Below are 22,350 nucleotides of genomic sequence, written 5' to 3' on the forward strand. Positions count from 1 at the left end.
AGATCTCAGAACTCCAGTCCCAGGGAGAACCTGCGGGGAAAGGGGAAAGGGGTGGAGGGAACTGCTGGGTCCCAAGACCTTGCGTCCAGGCCCCCCATGTGGACCATGGACCAAGGGGCCCCAGGAAGTGGCAAAAGATTCCAATGGGCTTATGGGAAAGATGGGTCTCGACCTCTCGATCCCTGTATACTGTCCTCTGGTCACTGAATGTCACTCTCCACCACTGCCCTACGGTTGCCAGGGCAACTGGGCAAACACCACGCCAGCAGGGAGCCCCAAGCCCAGCCCACACCCCACAAAGCCTCCTGACGCCTGCAGGAAAGGGAAGGCAAGCTACCCACTGCCTGGAAAGGAGGAAGTGAGAGAGGCAGGGCCAGACCGTCTTGTTTCTTTTCCACTTCTTTCTCCAAAGACAGCCCTCACTTTCCCCACTCCAGCCCAGGGAGGCCACAGGGAGCTGGGCAGACTTTCCGGTGGCAAGGAGGCCCACTCCAGCCCAGGCCTGCAGAAGGAGAGACCCCACCATCCTGATGGTTGCCGGTGTCCCCTGCCCTCGCGAGCAGGCCTCTGCCCAGGCCCCCACTGCCATCTCTTATCAGGAGTGGAGAGGGAGCCGGGAGGGGGGCTAAAGGCTGAGCTAAGAAAGGCTCCCACACCCACTGCAGTCTGTGAGCCTGGATCTCTCCAGGGAGCCTGCACTGAATGAGTGTCCCCCCAAGGCAGGGACAAGGCCTGCTGAAGGCCAAGGCCATGCTACCCTCATGGCTGAACATGGCTCCTGGGACCCACTGGAGATGGGAGAGGGAAGGTGGCCTGAGCATAGTATCTTTCATGCTCCCCATTAGCCCTTCTTCCCCCAGCACTGCCGGGCACATTCCTCTGTGGTTTGCCCGCCAGCCACACTGACGACTCTGCGGCCACAAGGCCAGAGCCACATCTGCAGGAGTGGCCAGATGTGACCAGGAGGGTGGGGTTTTACACACACACACACACACACACACTCACTCACTTTCCCTCCTAACCCATGTCCTGCCCCAGCACCAGGAGGAAAGGCCCTGGGAAACTACAGAGGCCCTTTCTGGAGGTGGCCGGCCCTGTCCAGGGTGCAAAAGTAGGATGGCAGCAAGGAACCAGCAGCCAGCCTCAGGTGTCCCCAGCCCCGGAAACACTCAGCAAGGTCCCAGGCTGGCCGGAGTGTTATCTGTTCCTAGGCAAGGCTGGCTTGGCCCATGGCACTCTGATCACTCAGCCAAGAGGTGGACAGGCTTCAACCTGCTCCCGGCAGTGCCGGGGCTGTGGGAGCCGGATGCCAGCCCGCCCGCCCGCCCAGGGAAGGGCAGGGGTCCAAGTGCTCCTGGCTCCCAGCAGATAACCCTGCTTGGGCTGGAACTGCCGCCAGCAGTGCTGGCTTCTCTTGCAGGAGCCCTGCAGAGAGGGCACGGGCTCAGGCGAGGGGACTCTCCCACCAGGGCTCCCGCACAGCCGCTGCCGCCGCTGCCACCGCGGCAGAGATGCTAGGTCCTGTGCTGCGGTCGCAGCCTCAGTCCCATTGGTATGCAGGTGGCGGGGCGGCCGGCAGGCTCTGCCACACAGCCTTGTTCCCACACAAGCAGGAAGCACGAGCGACTGGGAATATTACTCTGCAGGCCCTGTGGGGCCTGGACAGGATGCAGCAGCCCGTGGGTCTGCAGGTAGTAGCCCGGCTCCATCCAAGATGGAAGGGGCTGCGGCTGGACAGCTGGAGTCAGGGAAAGGGTGGGGGGAGGCACAGAGCCCCCCAAATGCAGTATTCTGGGCATGACACCTAGAGTGTGGCTGGCCTTGCTCCCCCTCGAGGATCTGTGCCCTCTGCAAGCTTAGCATGAGCAGAGCTGGTGGCAGTGGCTGCCTTGAGAACCAAGCACCTGGAAGGGGAAATGGGAGTGTCATGATAGGAGGAGGCTCTCGACCGCCTCCTGGTGGACTGAGAAAGGTGGCAGGACCTCTGGAAAGGGAAGAAAGTAGATGGAGGAACACTGGTCCCTAAGAGGACAGGCTGGGGACTCTGGCCAGCAAAGGCCTGGGAAGGGGTCACATGGGAGGGCACGGCCTCCTACCCCAGGCCTCCTCCTGACAGAGAGCGGCAGAAGTGGAGAGGAAGCCGGTAACTGACCCAGGGACCTCCTGCAGAGGCAGACAGAAGGGTTCAGGTCTGCCCACTCCATACTCCTCCCCTTCCGGGGACTCTGACCCTGCCTCCTGGGAGCTGTGGCCTTAGGAACTGGCGGCAAGAGAATCCTGTCCTCCAGCCTTCGGAAGGACTAACCAACACTGCCTCCCCGGAGAAGCCCCGGCCCAGGCAACTGGGGGGGCAGCCATCAGAAGGGCCCCGCACACACCAGGCTCTGGCTTAGAGCAGACCACTCTGCCCAGCTCATGGGTACAACTGAGCAGCGCCAGTGATACTTTAGCGACACTTCCTTCCCATCTAGCTGGGCTTCCGATCTCTCCATGAGCCCCATTGCGCCATCAGCCCAGCGGGGGCTCCCACAGCAGATTCTCTGGGCAGTACTGCCAGGGATACCCTGACTCCTCGGGGCGGGGGCGGGGCCGGGGGGGTGGGGGAAGGATGACGCAGGTGCTGACAGGGTAACCTCTGGGATGACTGCCAGCACAGGCTTAGACTAAAAAGAGAGTGTCCAGGCAAAGGGACACTGCCCCCAAGCAGACAAGGGGTTCTAGGACACCAAGAGCAGGTTTTTAGCAGCACCTTTGGGAAAAGGGTTCAAGATAAAAAGCAAGGTCAAGCCTTCCTCCTGCTCTGAACACAGCACAGGCCATGCCCCAGCTCCCAGCCTTCTCTTGGAGAAGTCACCAACTCCAGTATCCCTGTGACCCAAACCCTAGCAGCAAGGAAATGGTACCTTGAGTTCCCCCTGGAGAAGCACCACAGTGGGTAGACTGACCTGGTAGACCTAAGAAGCTTAACAATTGGCTCTGAAAAGACCCTGCTCCCAGAAGCCACCAGCCACAGAAGGCTGGGGGGAGGAGGGGAGCCAGGGTACATAGCGTTTGAGGGAGGGGTGTATTAAGCGGTTTGGAATGTCTACACAGGATGAAAATGAGGCCTCTGCAGATAAGCCCTGGATCTGAAGAGCTACTACCCCCAACAAGAAGAACGAAGAGGGAGAAAGGGGAGGGTTCACCTGCTTCAGCTGCCTCGTGTCACAGACAAGGAAACCAAGCCTCTCGGGCTGCTGTGCAGGAGATCTCACCATTTACGTCGCAGGGACTCAAACCCAGGTGTCCCGGCTCCCAGCTCAGGCGGGCTCCGTCTGAACACTAACCTACGCAGTGCTAACTCCAGTGCGGGGCATCCCAGGTGCCCAGCAAGAGCCAGCCCTAGAGAACTGGCCCCTCTGGAGAGGCAACAGGCTGGCAGCCCACCCTAGAGGGCAGTGCCTTCCACCAGCACCCAGGCCCTCAGGAGCTCCCTCAGCAGTCTGGGGTGTCAGCGGCTTCCTTAAATGTCAAATGACCTCGTTCTGTTCCTCTGGAGAATGGGAAAAGGCTCTTGTCCCCTTGCTGGCCTTGAGGGATTTTGGAAGGAGGCAGGGAACAGCATTTCACACTCCTCCCCATGACGCCGATGACCCCTCCCCACCAAGGACGGTTTCCCATGATCTATTTCTGTGCTCTTACGTGACTAGGGAGGCCAATTTAGGCTCGACAGGTTCTACCACAATGCAGACAGTATTTCCACATGTGCGAGCTGGGGATGACGCTCACCTAGCAATTTTCCCAACTCCCCATGCAGCGCAAGCCAACACACATCACGTAATGGTTAAGAGCGAGGGCTCTGGAATAAGAGAACACCAGGGTTCGAGTCAGCCTCTGCCACTTCCCAGGGCAAGACACCAAGCCCCTCCTTGTGCTGCGTGCAGGCATCTGTGAAATGGGAGGAAGAACAGCACCCACATCCCAGAGCTGCTAGGGCTCCGGAGAGATAACACGTGCAGTGGGGCTTGGCGCAGAGCCTGGGAAAATCTCAGGAGGTACTAGTAGAGGCTATTAATGGCTGACATTTGTGTGTGTCCTGGACCCCTCTGGCGGTCTAGTGAAGCCTAAGCTCTCTTAGCGCTCTCATTTCAGACTGTCCCAAGGTCACTCTGTGGTCCTGTCCCAATCAAAGCCCTTCCAGTGGGCCCCACACAAGCCGGAGCAGCCGGCAGCTGGATCCCAGCGCAGGAGGAGGCATCCCTGGGAAGAGCCTCCTCCCGGTGGCAGCGCTTCCTGGCCTGTCTCTCCGGCCTCCCCTGCCTTGTTAGCTCCAAGAAGGGCCACCCTGTCCTCTGAGGCTCAGCCCACAGCGGTGGGATCCCTCAGTCCCTTAAAAGCATTACTTAACACAGGTGAGCACAAGCTTTGGTCCCTGCTCTGGGGCCCCAGCTCCCGGCAGTCAGAAAGCCTTTCCAGGTATCTGGAAACTTTGCTGTGCCTGCTGCAGGCAACACCCCTCTCCCCAGGACCATTCTACATCCACCTGGGGCCAGGACTCGGGTGACCCGAAGCCCCTCTTAGGCGGAAGCAACGTGAAACTGATGTCAAAGACTCAACTCCCCCAGTTGACAGAGGAGGAAAGTAAAGCCAGAGATGGAAGAAATTCATCCAAAGTCACCTGGAAAGGAGGCAGAGGAGCCGGGGCTTAACCCTGGGTCTTCTGGTTCTCTCTCGCCTCCCACCAAAACCCAGGAGAAATCTTGAAGGCTATTCCTGAACTTAATGACAGCAGGGAGCCAGACTCCGTGTGAAGGATCCAGGGATCTAGATGGGAGACCTGGTTGGCCCCAGAACCCCAGAGCCGAGAGTGCAGGGGAAAAGGGGGCCAAGTGAACGGAACCCCCAGAAACCTTGAGGTAGACTGTGCCTCTCAAGGACCTTAAGCTTAAGGGATGCAGAGCCCTGGTGGAAGGCACAAAGCATCTCTCACCGGCAAAAACAGAGTCAGTCACCGGTCTTGAGCAGCTCTCTGGAGAAGTAGACTCACTTCTCCCAGCCCAGCCATTTCCAGGAAACACTTGGGCACTAAGCTAGAAGCAATGAAAAGGCACACTAACCGTTCAAAGTCTGCAAATGTTGCTGGGACTGCTCGCTCCACACCTGGGGTGGACAGCAGGGGCTCCAGGGCAGGAGCTCTGCCTGCACTACTCCCCGAACACAGCCCAGCCCGGAGCGTCCAGCAGAGCGCCCTGTCCCCCTGGCCACTTGTCATAATCCCCTGCCCCGCTGGGATTTAGACACCTGCTCCCCAGTGTCTTAAGACATCCTCCGTCTCCAGACTGCCAGGCTGCTGGGAGCTGGATTTGAATCTGACTGAGGCAACAGCCTCCCTCCCTCTGCAGCTGGCCTTCTCCCAAGAGTCCCAAAGCCCATCGAGGCCTTCTAGGGAGACTGGTGACATCCACGGGCAGGCTGCTAGGCCCCATGACCCCTGTCCATAGGACCCCTGCCCATACTCCAAGCATGGTCTGAGCCTACTCACATCAAAATCATCTGAGATGTGTTCAAAATGCTGGTTCCTGGGCTGCCCTACGGAATCCGAACCTTGGGGTGGGGGTGGGGGGGTAAGGCTTGGGAATCCGCATTTTAATAGCTCCCCTCGGTAATTCTGTGGCAACTGAAAGTTTGAGAGCTACTTTCTCGCAGTGTCCCCCGCTGGCCGCATTTCTGCTGCCAACCTGACAGCTGTTACAGTTGTGTGCGTGGACACGGTTAATCTGATTTCCTGTCTGGCAGCTGTGCAGCAGGGAAGGGACAGCTGAGGGTCTCAAAAACAAGAAGAGGGGATGGGGTGGGGGGGGATGGGGGCAGGGGAGGCTGTCTGAATGGGACAGGGTGTTCAACTTTGTTCCTGAGCCCCCTTCTCCCCCCTTGGGCCGAAATCCCTACAGGGAGGGAAACAGCTGATCCAGCGGCCCCCAGTATTGGTAGAAAACAGTCTCCTCCCAGAAACCTCAGGAGCCCCCCAAGACCAGAATGGTCTCTCTGGTCGAGGAGCACAAACTTTGGAAGCAACAAAGGCAGACCCACCACATAAGGCTGTGCAGGCTGTGTACTGCAGAAGGGCACCCAACTGAAGGGGCAAGTTGGGGGCTGAAGTCTAGCCCATGCTCCCAGTGCTAAGCCATGCACTCTGGCTTGAGGATACAGCCACCTGGAAGAAGGGCCACCTTTAAGACGTTTGTACAGGGAAGCTCTTGCATGGGTTAGACGTCGCCCTACACAAAGCCCTGAGTCGGAAGCCCAGCCGTCATTTACTCTGGGACCTTGCGCAAGTTCCTTAACTTCTCAGATCCTCCTCAATTGTAAAACATAGCTATTTATACCTTTCCGAGGGAGATAAGGTAAGGAAAGCACCCTAATACCCATCATTTAGTAGATTATAATATTAATTCCCCTCCCACCCCAGTCTCGCACTTCCGACCTACCCACACCCCTATGCCTACACACCCACCTACCTAGCCAAGCTTGGAATGGTATGGAGAACGTGAATAAGAATATCCAGGGGGAAACCTCAAACCCAAACCCCATGGCACTTCCCAACATGCATAGCATCCCTTCCTGGCATAAGCGGGATTCACACCCTCCCTCACTGGGGAAAGAAGACTCCTCCTCCACGCCTGCTTTTAACATCCTACACGTTGCCCAAGCAGCAGTGCGCTGCCCAGTCCAGGCCAGAAGGAAATCCAAGGCCCAACAGAAGGGAGGCAGGGGATCCCCCAGCACTGCATCCCTGGGAAACCCTCACCAGAGTTCAAGCTCCTGGGCTCCCCGAGCCGGGACCGAGCCTGTACGAGAGGGGTGTCCACTGTGTGCTGGGCTGTTGCGGGAGGAGCCAGGCAGAGACCCCATCTATCAAGGAAGACCCGACAGCACTAGCAGAAGCTGTGTTTTGTCCCCGTCCTCAAGCAGGAACAGAGGAGAGCACCCCACATCCTTCGTGGGCTCGCCGGCCAAGACTCTGGCTCACCCACCAGGGCAACTTACCATATCTGTCTATTCACCTAGAGGACCAAGCCCCAGAACAGAGCCCAGGAACCCTGCTGTGAACCCTGGATGCCAGTGTCCTCAAGCAACACCCCTCAAGCAACATTCATTCATCCATGTGCCCGGCACTGTGCTAAGTGCGCACAAGACAGTCCAGAGAGCCAAGGATGCCCCTAAACTAGGGCTCCAAAGACTGACTGCTGGAGTGGGCAGAGGGTTCAGGGCAGACACCCACCCTGGAAAGCCCCTTTTCCTCAAGCCCTCGGGCTGGGGAGGCCTGGCAACACACACTGCCCAAGAAGCGTCCCTGGACACCTGCTTTTTTAGCCACAGGCTTTTGCATCCTGTCTGGAGACTGATCAAGAGATGGAGAGAGGAGGTGGCGGGGGAGGGTTGGGGGGGGAACACCAGGCTGCCTGGCCCTCATGGCCGTGTTTATCCGGGGTGGATTTTTTTTTAACCCAAAGGTTAAAGCGTTTCTATTTGAAACATCTATTTACATTCCAGAGTCCAAAAAAAAAAACACAAGGCAGCCGAGCTCCAGGCCTATATCTGTCCCCAGCCGCGTCACAGACACAGCATCAGAGCTGTGCAGGGGGAACATTCTTAGCCCTCTCCCCGAGCCGCTGAGGTGACTCACGCCTCCCTCCTGCCAGCATGGACCACGCCACCGCTCAGAAGGCTAGGCAGTGTGCATGTGTCGGGGTAGGGGGTGGGGGGGAGGGACTGGCTGGGGGGGGTCTATGCAGGGACAGGGAGCCTTAGGGAATGGATGGGATCAGCAGGGTTCCAGCCTGCAAGGACTCTGGGGCCCAACTAGAAAGAGGATGAGAGAACGTGCTGAGGAGGAAACTTCAGGCCAAGCGCCAACTGCTTCTGGGAGGCAAGGGGCAGTGGGGACAGGATGGGTGGGCTGCTATGGCATCTGCCGAATGGGGTAGAACCACCCCCCAGGCAGATGCTCTGCACAGTCAGCCCTTTGCTTGGCAAGGGACCACCTTGACTCCCAGAGGCTTCAGGATAGGAGTGAGCAGGCAGGTCTTTAGCTAGAGCTGTGAGCTCCACTCGACCAGGGCTAGAACGGCCCTCTGCGTTTACACCCCTCCCAGGGGACTGTGCAGAGACTCTGCACGGCTGGCCCCAAGGTTCCACCACCCCCCCATCCCAGGGGCCTGCACGGGGACTCTCAGGGCTGGTCCCCAGGGTTATGCCGTGACCTGAGGAGACTACATGGGCATCCCTGCTCAGGCAGATGGTAGGCTTGAAGGCTTTTCCAAATGTTCCCCAAACCTCCATCCTCTCACACATCCCAGTCCGGCTGCAACCTTATCCCTGGACAGCTTAGAGTCAAATCACTGGTACTTGCACAGGCACATGGCTCCCACCTTCCAGTTCAAAGCCTGGGACCCACACCCACATATCCAGAGGCAAAGACTCCCCATACATACACACACAGACGCCCACACCCAAGTGCCAAGCCACTGCCAGGAGGGGCCAAGCGGGCACGGGTCCAGCAGGCCCCTCCCTAGAGGAAGCATCTTGTGGTACCGGCCTGGTGGGGAGGCTGTGCCAGGAAGGCCTGATGCTGCCAACAGGTTCCCGGGAGGGAGGAGAGGAGTGGCCCGGCTCTGGGGGACACCACCCCCAGCCAAGAGCCAAAAAGGTCCCCGCTGAGAAGGTGGGAGGGCTAGGGAGTCCTCAAGCCCTATGAGCCTGAGTAACATTCCTTCATCCTCATGGGCTGAGAATAAACCAAAGCTTGGGGGGGAGGAGAGGTATGGGGGAGCCAGAAGCCAAGGCAGCCAAGACCCCCAACATCCCAGCTGCCGGCCTCTGCCTACCTCTACCACAGCTGCATCAAGCCTCCTCCCCAGGTGTGTGATGCCCAGGGCACTCCTGACTGGGCACCGGCAGAAATCACTGCACTGGACCCTCTGACCCTAAGAACCCAGCCAGAGGAGTGGGGGTAGCCTTTATTCTTATGGACACTCGGGCTACGGGTTCCTCCCTTGTCCAGACCCGGGGAGCAGACAGCCTGGAGGCAGGTCACTGACCCACTTCCTCCCCTCTGACCATGGTGCCAACTAGGCCAGGATCCTCTAGTAATCCACAGCCCCCAGCAGCTGATGTCGACCCTGCCTGAGGCCAAAGGGACTCGAAGAGATGCAGCAGAGTGCAGCTGGAGGGCATGGTGGGAGGGCAGGTTTCGACCCAGGAAGAGCAGGGAAGCCCATCCCAGTAAGCACACCTCCCCTGACTGCACATATCCTCAACAAAGACCTCCAGGAAGATCTAAGCAGGACCCCATCCGGGCGAGACTTGGAGCCAGACGCTCAGCCCCAGAGACAAGGATGCCCAATGGCAGAGGGCAGGCGGGGACACCGAGGCACTTACCTGCCACAGGGAGGCCATGTAGAGGGGTCCGAGGCAGGATTTCCAAGGATGGTTCCCGGCCTGGCATCCCATCTGCTGAGAAACAGGATTCCGTCTCATAGATGGTCTGCAGCATCTCCACAAGCCCCTGAGCCTTGGGCACCAGCAGCATGCCCGGCAGGGGGCCGCCTGAGGCGGGAGTCGGCCAAAGGGAAGGTGGCTGGGCGGGGCCCTCAGGCCACTGCTGCTGGGACCCGCGCTGTGGGGAGGTGCCTCATCCGGCCTGGGCACTGCAGGCGGCAGGAGGAGCCAGGAGCCCCAGAGCCACAGGCCCAGCTCCCTGCTAGAGGGGCATCCAACCACTGGCCCTTCCAGAGCTCCCAGAAGCGGGTATGGCTGAGCACTCAGGGGACAGGAAGGGGAGCTGAGCAGGCAGGCGGGCTCTCTGCGTTCCCTCCCAGCCCTGGGTGACAGCTCTGGGCCCGGCTCCCTGCTCCTCCTTCCCGAATGAGCCGCCGGCAGCTGGCAGGAGACTGAAATAGCAGTTGGGGGAGGGCCCTGTCTATAAATAGGTGGAGCATGCTCAGGGAGCCGCCGGCCGGCTGCCAGGAGCCCGGGCCTGGCGGAGGCCCCAAGTGGGGGAGGGGGAGGCGCGTTCCACCCCAGGAGGAAGCGCCAGGCAGGGGGATGGGGGCAGGGGAGGGCCTGCATTCAGGGCCAACGCCACAGAGCCGGGTGGCCAGAGCCTGCGCTGGGGAAGGGCACACGCTGGAATACCCACGCATCTGGGAGCAGCTCTGGCGCTGCTCTTGGCTGGCGAGGGGCTAGAGACCCAAAAGCCAGATTTCCTCCTCTATCTGCCCTCTCGCCATCCAGAGCAAGTAAAGGAGCTGGAAGGGTCTGGGAGAGGGTGGCAGACAGGGCCACCTGGCCTAAACTTGCATCTTCCCTGGAGTCCCTCTAACAGCCGACGGATGGGAGTTGATTTAATTTCTGCCCTCTTTCCGAGCTGGGGGGTGGCTCCCCCACCCCCTCGACCAGCAGGCAGACCCCCGAGCAGCAGCTAAAGGGCAGCTCCCGCCTACCCATTAGGGGTGTCACCTCCAGAGGCTGCTCGGCTTCCTTCCAGGGGGCAGGGAGACTCTTCCTGGACAGGCCTCACCCCACCCAGGGAAGGGCACCTGGGAGCACCTGCCCGTTCTCAGAGCACAGGTAGCTCTTCCTGTGGCAGTGTGCCAGGTGTAATGCTAAGAGCAGCACATACATCACCTTGTTTATTCTGCACGATGACCTCAGAAGAGAGGTGCAGACGGGGAAACCGAGGCACAGAGAGATGAAGTCGCTCACCCTAGGTCATACAGCTGTTTCAGTGGTAGGTCTGGGATGTCTGAAGTTCAAGTCTGAGCTCTAACCACCACAACCCACTGCCTCCTGCACAGGGAGCACACGAAGCTGCCCCAGGGTTTCCATTAACAGGTATAATGACCCCCGGTACCCAGGCAGGAAGAGACTTGAGGTTGGAACCCCTTCAAAAAGAGTCAAGGGGCTGCCAGCATCCAGCCCTTCCCCACCAGCCACCAGCCCCAGGCCTGGCAGAGCAGCCCCGGCTACTGGGGCCCTGCTGGCACCTAAGGCTAGAGCGCCATGAGGACTGGTGACACCCGCCTACCCAGCCCACTGCTGGCCCATCCCTCCTCCTGAGGTTGTGCCTCCCACTTGGCCCCCTGACCTCACTGGAGCCTTTTAATAGCCTGGTTATTCCTGGGTCTGTGTCCCCCTCCCCCTTCCTGACGTCACAGTGGCTATTTTGGAGCCCCCTCCTGGCCCCCTTTGCCCCCAACTCTAGGCATGGAGCCAGGGACACCTGTCCTGTCCCTGGACTAGATGACCTCACCCTCCTGTCGGGAGCCCAGGAGGAGCTGGCCAACCAAGGACACAGTAGCTGTGGCTCCTGCCAGCTGGGGATGGCAAAGGGGCCTCCTGCCCTCAGGTGGGGGGGATCACGTGGATGGGTAAGTGGCAGAGGTGGGCTTTCCCAGGCCCTAGACTGGCTGGCAAGATGTATATTGAGGGAGTTGGAGGTCAACAGGAACAAAACAAAGCTCTGGAGCCTCAGCTTCTCAGCCAGGGCAGACTCCAGAAAACTGGTGATGGAGCAATGCTCCCCACAGGGCTCTGGAGTTGGTAGACATTTCAGGGTAGGTCTGGGGACTTTGCTCAGCACCCCTTGCCCCAATCTCATCCTAGCCAACCAGGCTCTCTCAAGAGCAACGGAAGGGCAGGTCAAGGTCTCCTTAACAGGTGACAGGCAGCAGACTCAAGGGAACCCAGAAAGCTGGGGGCAGCAGCCCCTCCCAGCCAGGACTCCACCCACCCACGCTGAAAGCAACCAGAAGGGCTGGCTAGCCCTGTCCTGACTCTCTCTGCCTGCCCCAGGCACAGAAGAGTATGGTAGGGCAGCCCTGTTCTGGAAGAGAGGAAATCATCAGTTACAGTGACTCAAAAGCAGGGGCCCCAGAACGTGGAGCAGTCAGAAACCTAAGGAAACACAACTCCCTGTTTAGGAAAGCTGGGAGCACCCAGGAGACTGGGCACCCAGAGGTGGCCAGAGCCGGGGACCCGGGGCAGTTCCCAGCGCTACTATGACTTCCAGTAACAGCTTGAAGTGGGAAGTGAAGTGTCAGACACAGCCAGACAATCCTCAGTGTAGTTCCCAGAATCCTCCAGGGGAATAAGACAGGAGGCCTGGGATGGGGACAAGTGTCTTTTTTTTTCTTCGGAGATTCAAGTCATGCAACAAAGTCTTCCTAATGTCTAATCTCAATCCTTCTCGCTTTATAGCCCCTCTCCTTGCGGTTCATGTCTCTTCTCCATCCCCACGCATCTAGCTCTCCCATGTGTCATCCCACAAACCTTACAGAGCACCCACGAAGCGTGGGTTACAGGAGCCTCATTAGGAACAGGCACCGACCCCTCCCTGGTGCCGCAATGACCTTGCTCACTCTGCTCCCTCCCCTGGAGGCTGGGCTCAGGCCTCCTAACCCTCTAAATCTCGAGGAGGAGAACCTAATGTGGCTCCTTGAGCTCTTGAAGGCTCCCACTTCCTGGGCTCAAGAGGCTGGAGTGGGGGCCTGACCGAAAAGAAAAAAGCAAAGTCTGCTCTGTGCACGGTAAAAAAGCCAAGGGCTGGCCGGGGAGCACCCCAGATGGAGTGTGGGGTGCCAGCTGCCCTGGGGTCCTGGAGACATAGGGCCTGCCTGCCCTCCGGTTCTCTCCTGCCCTTGGAGCCCAGTCATGCTGGAGCCCGTCAGCATCGCCCAGGAGCTGCCGTGCGCCAGGTCCCATGCCAGGTGCTGGCCGAACCATCTCTTGAGACCAAGTCTGGGAAAAATGTGAACACCTACTTTGGCATCTTGCACATCCCCTCAGGGTTGACCCTGCCTCCTCCGGACGTCCCGTGCTAAGCCTTCAATCCCTCTGGAATGATGGGACAGGGGAGGGGAGAGTGGGGCAGATCCTGATCTATAGTGAGCACAGAGGTGTGCCAGCGGGGGCATCTAAGTGGAGAAGGGACACCAGAGTCCACTTCCCAGACCCCCCGCCCCACGCCGACTCTGACCCACTTTCTCCGCCTTCCCTGGGGGCTCAGAGGCAGAGCCCAAGGCTGGGAGGCGCGACGCCGAGGTTCCTGGCTCCACCCCACGCCTATGCCCCAGTTTCTCTGGTCACCCAGAAAGGAGGGGGCAGCCAGGAAAGGGAAGGAGAGAAAGTGTGCAGCGAGCTGGGAGATGCTGGGCAGGCAGGTGTTGTCATGAAGCTTCTCTCCCTCCCAAGCTGGGGCTAAGGAACCTGGCCACCTTCTCTCCTGGGGCCCTGTCGCCACACAGACTGGCTCGAGCCTCACCCTTGCCCTCTCCTCTGGGCAACAGCATGGAAGACAGGGCGGTGACCAGAGTGGGCCCAGGCCCCAGGGCAGCTCTTCCAGGCTGGCCAGGGGCACATTCTGTCAGTCCTTCAGTCCCACTAAGGGGAGCAGAAATGAAAATAAAGCCTCGCTCCTCAAGTCCCCTGTTGCCTGAAGAGAAGCCAGACCCCAGGCCGTGGCCTCCTCAGGGAAGCGGGCAGCCCATCAGTGGCTCTGCCTGTACTCCCGAGACTGCAAGAGAGGCCAATCAGGTCAAACGCTGGCCCTCGGCCCAGCCCAGAGGTAAGTGGATCAGCTCCCACTCCCCGGGGAGGACGGCTGAGCCCCAGAAGTAAATCTCTCCAAATCTCTACCTGCCACCCCTCACCTGGAATGTGCTCTCTTACTAACTTGTTTGCTATGAAGGCTGGGATGGACCATCTTCTATTTTTCTTTTCCAAACAGGAAAGTTCCTGCACTGAGAGAAATGGAGGGAAACTGCCCCTCACCCAGGCCTGCCGTTCTGCGCCCTAAGGAGAGAGAAGTGAGTCTCGGGACGGGGTGGGAGGTGCTCAGGGGCCGGGGCACCCAGGCCTCGGGTACTAACCATTCTCATCCCCATCTCTATCCCCAGCCCCACAGCCTCACGCTCTTCCGGGGCGCCCTGTGAGGTGTCTACCCGGGATGTGGACGCCCAGCTACAATTCATGGTTTCATTTGACTTCCCAGGCTTCTGCCAGGCGCCGGACGCCCGCAGCCCCAGCCCAGATGCCACCCTGAGCTCTGGGAATGGCAGATGCTGGGCCCCTCGAAGGGGGAGGCTGTGTGGAGGCTGGCCCTCTCCCTGGGCCAGAGCAGCTGGAACTCCACAAGCGGGCGAGCCAGGCCCGGAGCCCCGGGAAAACTCGGTGGGAAAGACTTCAGGGCGCTGCCCTGAACAATGACGACGATCCCAGCTCTGAGGTCTGGCCACAGTCCTAAAACCAGCTTCTCAATCTCTGGCCCCCTCTCTTCCTCCCTCCTTCCTGAACACGAGAAGACGGCATCTCCCCCTGCTGGGGGGAGCGGGAAAGCTAGCCAGGAGGCACGGCCAATTCCACAGGCCCCACTCGAGGCCCCTCCTGGCCCGGCTCAGCGCAGATGGATACCTCCAGCCCCTGCCAGCCCTGGCACCAGTGGCTACAAGGGGGTACTCGGACCACCTGCATGTGGAAAGGCAACCCACTGACCTGATCTATCTGAGGCTGATTATCTCAGCCTTTCACTGTAAGGGAATAACAGCCCAAAGCTGGAAGACGTCCTCCCCAAGCCACCAACGGATGCCTCTGGGAGGCTCCTGTTCCCTTGGCCAAGGGTTAGACCCCAGGCCCGGTGTGACTGGAAGTGGCTCCTGGACAGGTCAGCATGGTAGCTCAGGAAGGGAGTGGTTGGCACCCCTGCCGGGCACAACTGACCCTGCAAGGGGCAGTGTCCAGCTGAGATGGCCGAGGGGCTGATGAGAACCCACCAGGCCTCTCCTTCCCTTCGCCAGCCCAGCCTCAGAGGAGGAAGCAGGAAGTCAGGGCAGCCCCCCTCCAGCACCAGAGTCACACAGACCTCTCCACGTCTAACACCTGGCACAGCCCCTGCAGGGGGAATGGAGGCAGGCAGAGGCGGGAGGACCTGAGGGGGACCCTCAGACCCTGCGGGAGGGGGCCCATCGGCAAAGCTGACCTGGTTAAGTCTCAGGAGCCCAGCCTCCTCCAGCTGGCTCTCTACTCTGTCTGTGCCCGGGGTATGTCATGCTGGAAAGGGAAAGGGGAGGGGGCACAGCCTTGACCAAAACAAAGGTCACAAAGCCAAGCAATCCCGCCAGCTTCGGCTTCCCTGAATCGAATCTGCTGGAAGCCCTGGGGCTGTAGTCAGGGCCACAGGTCGCCAGCAGGGGAGCCTCACAACAGGAAGCATGAGATTGAGCACGGTGGCAAGGACAGGGAACGAGAGGCGAAGGGGCCTGGATTCCTCCCTGGTGCTGCTTCAGTACCATCCTGCAAGTGGGTTTTGGTCTCTAGGCCCTAGTTTCCCTATCTCTAAAGAAGCAGAAATAGCTCCCACCCCTACAGAAAAAGATGTTAAGTGACCGGATGGCCTGTGGGGGGGGGGGCGGTTAAAGTTGAGCAAGATGGACTCTGATCCTTTAAGTCTGTGCAGAAGGAGACAGCCAAGGAGAGAAGGCAGTTATTACTCTCACCACACTGACCCAAGACCCCCCTGTGAAACTCCTGAGGGTCCAGCTCAGGCCATTTGGACACACCCTCATGGGCACAAACCCAGACCCACCCGTACACAAAGCTGCCTGGAGTCCCACCCATAGACTATTTCTGGAAGCACTAGGCAGGCTCCCACGAGCAGAGGGGAATAAGAAACCTCAGAGACCCCAACTTAGGACTCTCCCATGTCCAGGGCATGTCTACCTGGACTCAAAGGAGAGAGCCAAGTCTCCTCCGCCAACATGTCACTGCATGCCCACCCCAATATCACATATCCCAACATAGGCTAAGGCTGAAGGCCCTGCAAAGCTCCACTAAGAATAAAGTAAGGAACACAGAGAAACACTCCACCAGGAAGAGAGGACACCACCACAAAAAAGGAAGCTGGACATTCAGCTATCATAGGGAACTTCTTCCAACATCATCCCCGGACCGCCTGCAGAGGTTCAGGGGCACACATCCCCCTCAGCCCTGCCTGTCTTGGTGAACAGGGCAGGGTGGCACGGAATTGAAGGCCCCTGAGTTGAGAGGGCAGGCCTGGGGACAGAGTTGAACCCATGCCCTCCCAGGGCCAGGCTGGACCGTCAACCCATCAGTTTCAGGTCTACCCCATGGTCAATCACTTTAGGTTTGCCTCTGTCCTTTTCTCACGATGATTCTCCACTCCTGACCCCTTGTTCCCTTACGGCTCAGACCCTGAAGGGCAGCTGGCCTGGGCTGGATACCCATACAGCCCATTACATCCAAAGCCACCCCAGGTGCCTTCTCCAGCCTCCCAGCTCTTACCCGACTCGGTGGGAGAGTTCATGCCGGCTCTGGGCCCGCAGGAAGCTGGCGTTGGGGGCTGGGACGGGAGGGGGTGGAGCTGCGGTGATGTCAAGAGAGACAGACGATAACAGACAGACGGACGGGACAGGAGCCCGGGGCCGCTGTGCCTCTAACGCCCATCCGAGGCCATCCTTCGGGGCGAGGCAGTCAGGCACTCAGAACGGCATCCCTGGGGAGAGATGGAGCAGGGTTAGAGGTCCCCAACTCTGGAATCTGAGAGTCAAAGGAGACCTTGGAGCTTGTCAGTTACACCTAGGGAAGAGAGGGAGGGCCATGGGCCCAGGGGCACAGAACTGGACCAGACCCTGGTTTCTTCTCTTTCTAATTGGTGAGGACGTCAGCCCTCAAGGGAAGGGAAATGGCTACAGTAGCCACAACAAAATCCTTTTTTAGGTGACAATGTCCACTGCCAGGTGGGGAGACCTCACAGACTCCCAAGGGTGCCTGACGTGGGAGATGGTGCTCACCAAAGGAGAAACTGCAGGGTAAGTGCTTCTGACCTCTGTCCAGGGCAGTGGGGAGACGCAGGGCTGATCTGGAGCCCCTCGCAGAACTTAAGGGAGAGACTGGTATCCCAGCCCCAGTAGCCTGAGGTGGGACTCTCATCTTCTCCCTACTCCCTGATCCTTGTGCCACCCAACTCTGGAAACGTGATGTGCTTCTGTCTTGGTCTCCCCCATTCAACAACAGGTCAGAAAAAAGAGGGCAACAATTGTTTTTCCTTTACCCATTAACCATGCTGTTTCCAAGAATTTCGAAAGACAGAGACATTCATCCCACATCCGGTGCCCTCTGGACTGGGGGTCCAAGGCCCAAGCCCAGGGCCTTGTGTGTGTTGTATAGGTTGTGCCCTGTGCAACGAGGTCTGAAATCCAGCCTTTGCTCTGCCTGCCAAGCTACACAGGCTAAATCCACCCAGAATAAGGGACACCGTTTTCCAGTTTGTACAAAGGCACCAAAAGGCCCAGCAGTATACCCGCTGAGGCCAATATAGTAAGAGAGGATGTCCCCGTATTACAGGACCATGAGTTTGCCAACCTGTCCCCACCTCTCCAGCTCCCCACCTCGCTCCAGCCCCACAGCTAGTCCTCAAGCCTCAGACACTACACACGCACCCACCTGGGCCCATCCCTAAACAGTCCACGATCCACCCTAGACACGATCTCGTTCGTTTTCTTCCAGATGAAGGCAGGCCCTCCAACACCCAGTGAAATCGAGGTAGCTGGAAGCGATCGATGAGGCCGAGATTTAAACCCTAACTCTGCTCCCCAAACTAGGAAGAGACAATCAGCTCCAGCCCAGGACAGCCCACCTCCTGGCAGGATAAATTCTCGGTAAGCTCTGCATTCTCAAGGATTGCCAGGTGTGGGGTCCATTTGGAGCCGAGGAGCGCAGGAGTCAGCCACGGCAGGGACACAGGAACATACACACAGACATGCACACACGTATGCCATGCACAGAGTAGGAAGACCTCAAGTCCTCCTAGGCCTGCTGCCCCCTAGGTTTGGACTCTGTAGCTGGAGCAAGGTGCACTCAGATGGGGAGGTGGGAGGAGGCAGAGAGAAGGGGCTGAATTGCTCCCAGCAGGTACAGGTGTGGGGCAAGGACAAAAGAGGCTGCGCAGGACTGGGGCCAAGCTCAGGAAGGTGGCAGGTGGGCTTGTTGGTGCCCTGGCAGGGCCCGCGTGGGCAGACAGCTCAGCCCATGCCCACCCCGGGGCTGGCGTCCAGCCCTGCTCACACCCTTTCCCATGGGCTGGGGAACACAGGTTCAGAAATTCCCACGATTCCCAGCAGCCCGAGTGCCTCAGCCCATCTCCTTAGTGAAAGGAACCTCCACAACAGGGCACTCAGGAGGGGCAGAGCCTCCATGGTACACAATCTACGTTAAGATCTGCCCTGAGCCCCCATTTTCCTCACCCCCTGGGGAGAAGAGGAAGGGAGGGGCTCCTAGAACTCCCAAGGGGCTCAGGACTCTGTTAGGCTGCACTCCTGCCCACCCTGCAGGATGCAGCAGGACCCCGGACCCCCATCCACCTGTGGAGAGTGTCTGCCAACACCCCCATCAAGCCTCCCTGGGAAACAAAGCAGCATCCACCGTCTAATCAGGACAGACAGGACAGGTATAGATTTTTGACTAAGGAGGGCCATGCAAGGGGAAAGGGCAGCTTTATGGTTAAAACCTGAGCTGTTGGGTGCCTCCTCAGCCAGAGAAACTCACTGCTGACCATTTGTTATAGGAAGGTCTTGGTGGGCAGTCAGGGACCAAGGGCTGTGTGGCTCCTGGCACTTCGATGCCAAACCAGTGAGTAGCCCGGCTTCCGTGACATCACAAGTAGGCAGACCCCAGGGCCCTGGCCCCATCCCCTGAGAACTCTCTCTTCCAGTCAGACCTCTGTCCCACTCCAGGATCCAAACCCACTTCCCACCTCCAGCCAGGACGGCAGGTAACCTGCTGCATCTCACCCTACAAGCTCATGGCTAAGCCGGGGAGGAAAGGCAAAAACCCTAGGGGAATATCCCCGCACTCCATTCACGAGCAATAAAAACTCTGGCAGAGGGTGGCAGGAGAAGGGCAGCCAAGTGAGGGACATGAGGAGGATGCAACGCCTCAAAGGCCAGAAGTTCACAATGCTGCCCTGCAGGTATCTTGACCCTCAAGGAAGCTGAACTCCAGCACCACCAGGCAGCCGCTCTGCCAGCACACCAGCTCCGGCCCTGCTAGAGGCAGGCCCAAGTCCTGAGCACTGAGGCTGGGGACCTGTCCCCAGGTCAAGGCAGCCAGGTGAGCTGTCTGAACCAAATCCTGTGAGCCTGAGACTGCTCACAATATGAGATGTGCCCCAAAGACGTCATCAGAAAGCTACAAGCCCAGATATCCCATCCCAAGGCACAAAGGAACTCTCATCTTGACCCCTCCTGACCGTGGCCACGGCTGATCGCTTTCCCCAGCCTCCAAAAGCTTCCATGGCCGTGTGCCTTCCCCCAAGCTGGCCCACCAGAAGCCTGCAGGCAATCAGAGCCAAGAGGGATGGCTGACTTGAATGTCCAGGGCCCAGACTAACGGAGGGGGGAGGGCAACAGGGGAGGAAAAAAGGCCCCAGGCTGACAAATTCATTTTTGCAATCGGCCCATTTCTGCTTGTCTGCTCAGACGCAGCTCCAGGCATCTGCACAAGCCAGATGGAGGAGGCTGCTATTTCTAGAAAAAGAAAAAGGGTGGGGGGGGTGGGGGTGAGAGGGGAGGGAGGGGCAAGACGGAGGCAAAGGGCAGAAGACCGGGTCTGTTTGCCCTAAAACCTCACGCAGAACGGTACCCCCTCACCAGCACTACCAGACAGAGTCCCCATCCAAGAAACGGCTGGGGCCGAGGCTGGGGTGAGGTGGGGTGGGGGAGAAGAAAGGCAGAGAAAGTTTAATTAGCCAAAGTCGGCTACAATAGGCCCCCTCACGGGCTGCATCAGGTTTTCATTCATGAGCAAGCAACAGTGCTCCAAAAATGCCAAGAACCGCACCCCCTCGCCGTCTCTCCCCCACCCCCCACCAACAGGAGTGCGTCCTCCAGCAGGCTGGCTGAGCCTGATGCCGTGTTCCAGACATCCCTCCTCAAAGGGATGTGAGTAGGAAGAATTAATTATTAAAGAGCAGCTGGTACTTGGGCACCAACTGCACTCCCCCCAGCTCCTATAGCTGATGCCCCCTCCCCCCCGCAGAAACACAAACTCCCCGCCCCACACCACCACCCCCCAGCCCCAGCCCCCATTTCTAAACACACAGCTAAGATGCCACCCCTAGGGAAGGGAATGCAAACCTTTGTCTCTGCAGCTACTTAGAGTGGGTGGGGCATGTGATAGTGCTGCCCTCCCCCCACCCCAGATTACTCCATCCAGCCACAGAGGAGGATATATTGGGAAGGGGAGGCTGGCACGGAGCTAACATGTCCTCCATCCTTGCCCCCAAGTAAACTGCACCTGGTAGGTCTCTCTGGCCCCTGGCAGGCATACATTCCCGGCATATAGTGGAGATGCTAGGGGCCCACCCCTCTAACTCAGAGACGCCCACCCTGCCTTGTCTGGACATAGCCCAGATCCAAGTCCAAGGGGAGATAGAGCAAAGAGAAGATTCAAGAGAAGGGGCAGGAGGCAAACTAAGGGCTCCCCAAGCTTTGTGTTTAAGAGGAAGAGGAAGGAAGGAAGACTGAAATGAAGAAGCAGGCAGCCCCCAACATGGCTCACCCACCATCCCCAGCCCAGCCCAGCCCAGCCCAGCGCCTAAACAGCCAGCATAGGCTCAGGGCCCCTGTTGCCTGGAACTCGAACTGAGGACCCTCCCTGCCTACATCCTCTGAACCTGAGGAGGCCCAGGGCAGGACCCAGCTCCAGGCTCCAGTCCTGCAAAGCAGTCTGGTCATGGGTCCTTCTGGCTAAGACTCCTGATCTCCCACCCCCTGCCTCCTTTTGTTCCTATGGTCTGCTCCATCCTTCCCTCCCAGTTGGACCCTGAACCCAGTCACCACCATCATCACCCCCAGTCGCCAAAGCTCATTCCAGGCCCCAGAAGCACAGTGGTCACTGTCAGAGTGGTGGGTCTCTTGAGCACCTCCAAGAGCAACTGCAGCTGCTACCCTTCCTCTTTAGGGACACACCTCATCTCAGAAGGCCAACGGGGGACATCATGTGGTCATCTCCTCCCCCAAATGGGGTGCTCCCACCTTCCCCTCTTCTCTCCCCACAACCAGACTCCCAGATTAATTACTTATCACCCAGCCAATTCTCATCTTCCCCAGGGGCCCAGGGAAGGGTGGGGTGGGGAAGCAGCCTACCCAAGTTAAAAGGCACAGGCAGTGTCCCTCTCTCTGTGAGATACAGACCCAGGATGAAAAATGGGGGGCCTCCACCCCAGACAAGAAGGGGGGCAGCTTTCATCTCCTAGCTCTCTCTCTCTGGCTCCAGGGTGTCAGACGGGAGAAGAGGGTGGGAACAAACGCAGTAACGCCTCACGGGGGAGGGGGTGAGAATAATGGGAGAGAGAAGTGAGGTGGGCCCGCAGGCCCCCTCCTCAAGCACGGATGTCAAGGACACAAAATCAAGGATGCGTTCTGAGGTATGGCTAGAAGCGCTGTGGGGTGGGCAGCGCCCCTCACCTCAGAGTACCAAGAAAGGGTGTCCAGCGAAGAGGGCTTTGCACAGAATCCGGGTGCAGGGCTCAAAACGCCCTGCAACGCACCACGCGTCTCCCGGGAGAGGACAAATCAGACATTCCCGGCCGGTCTCCCGGCCATCTGGGGGTGTAGGTAGCGGGAAGACGGGCCCCTCCCTTACCTGCAGGGAAGGCGCCCCTGCCTGGGAGGGGCGGGGAGGGGCGCGCGCAGTAACCCAGAGGCCCGGCTACCGGCTGGCGATGCTCCCGGGGGGCGCCTACTGGCACCCGGGCGCCGGGAGGGAAGAAGGGGGGCGCGGAGCGCGACGCGCGCTCGGGGAGCCCGCGGGCAGCGACGGCGGGAGGAGGGGGCGCCGCGTCGAGTCCGGGGAGCCTGGGGGAGATGGGATCGGGGCTGGTGGGGCGCGCTCACCCCCTGCGGCTCGAGCTCCGGCTTCGCGGGCGGCGGCGGCAGCAGCGGCGGCGGCAGCAGCGGCAGCACCTCCTCGACGGCTCCTCCATCTTTGCGGCGGCTCCTCCGGCTCCGCTCGCCGCCGCCACCAACAACAACATTCGAGACGTCACTGCCGTCACGTGACTCGACCCGGAGCTAAAAATAGACCCAGACCACCCCCCCACACACACCCCCACCCCCAGCTTCAGCCACCAGCAACCCCTCCCCTCCTTCTTGGCCCTCCCCGCCGGGCGGGGCCAACAGCGCCACCGTGACAGCTTCTAAAAGGGCCAGTACCCAGCAAAGAGTTGGGCTGGGGAGAGGAAGGAAGGCAAGGGATCGGAGCCCTGGGAGTAGTGGTTGAAGGAGCCCTGGGAGT

At 59.4% G+C, this 22,350-nt stretch overlaps 1 protein-coding gene across 8 annotated transcripts in view; it reads right to left on the bottom strand.

The window, feature by feature from the left end:
- HDAC5 (histone deacetylase 5) overlaps window positions 1-22,120 on the bottom strand; it is a 34,885-nt gene extending 12,765 nt beyond the window's left edge. Inside the window, exons 1-3 of one of the 8 annotated variants that reach the window (XM_032616388.1) lie at window positions 21,951-22,118; window positions 16,339-16,549; window positions 9,421-9,492 (exon numbers count right to left, since the gene is read on the bottom strand). In XM_032616388.1, the coding sequence (XP_032472279.1) occupies window positions 9,421-9,492; window positions 16,339-16,360 (94 nt within the window). In that variant the 5' untranslated portion in view covers window positions 16,361-16,549; window positions 21,951-22,118. Of the gene's footprint in view, window positions 1-9,420; window positions 9,914-10,668; window positions 10,748-16,338; window positions 16,550-21,950 lie in introns of those variants that run through there. The other 7 variants (XM_032616383.1, XM_032616382.1, XM_032616384.1 and 4 more) reach the window with 7 other exon arrangements.
- Between the last annotated feature and the right edge of the window lie 230 nt (window positions 22,121-22,350).

The sequence above is a fragment of the Phocoena sinus genome, chromosome 20, assembly GCF_008692025.1.
Source record: "Phocoena sinus isolate mPhoSin1 chromosome 20, mPhoSin1.pri, whole genome shotgun sequence".
Taxonomy (NCBI): domain Eukaryota; kingdom Metazoa; phylum Chordata; class Mammalia; order Artiodactyla; family Phocoenidae; genus Phocoena; species Phocoena sinus.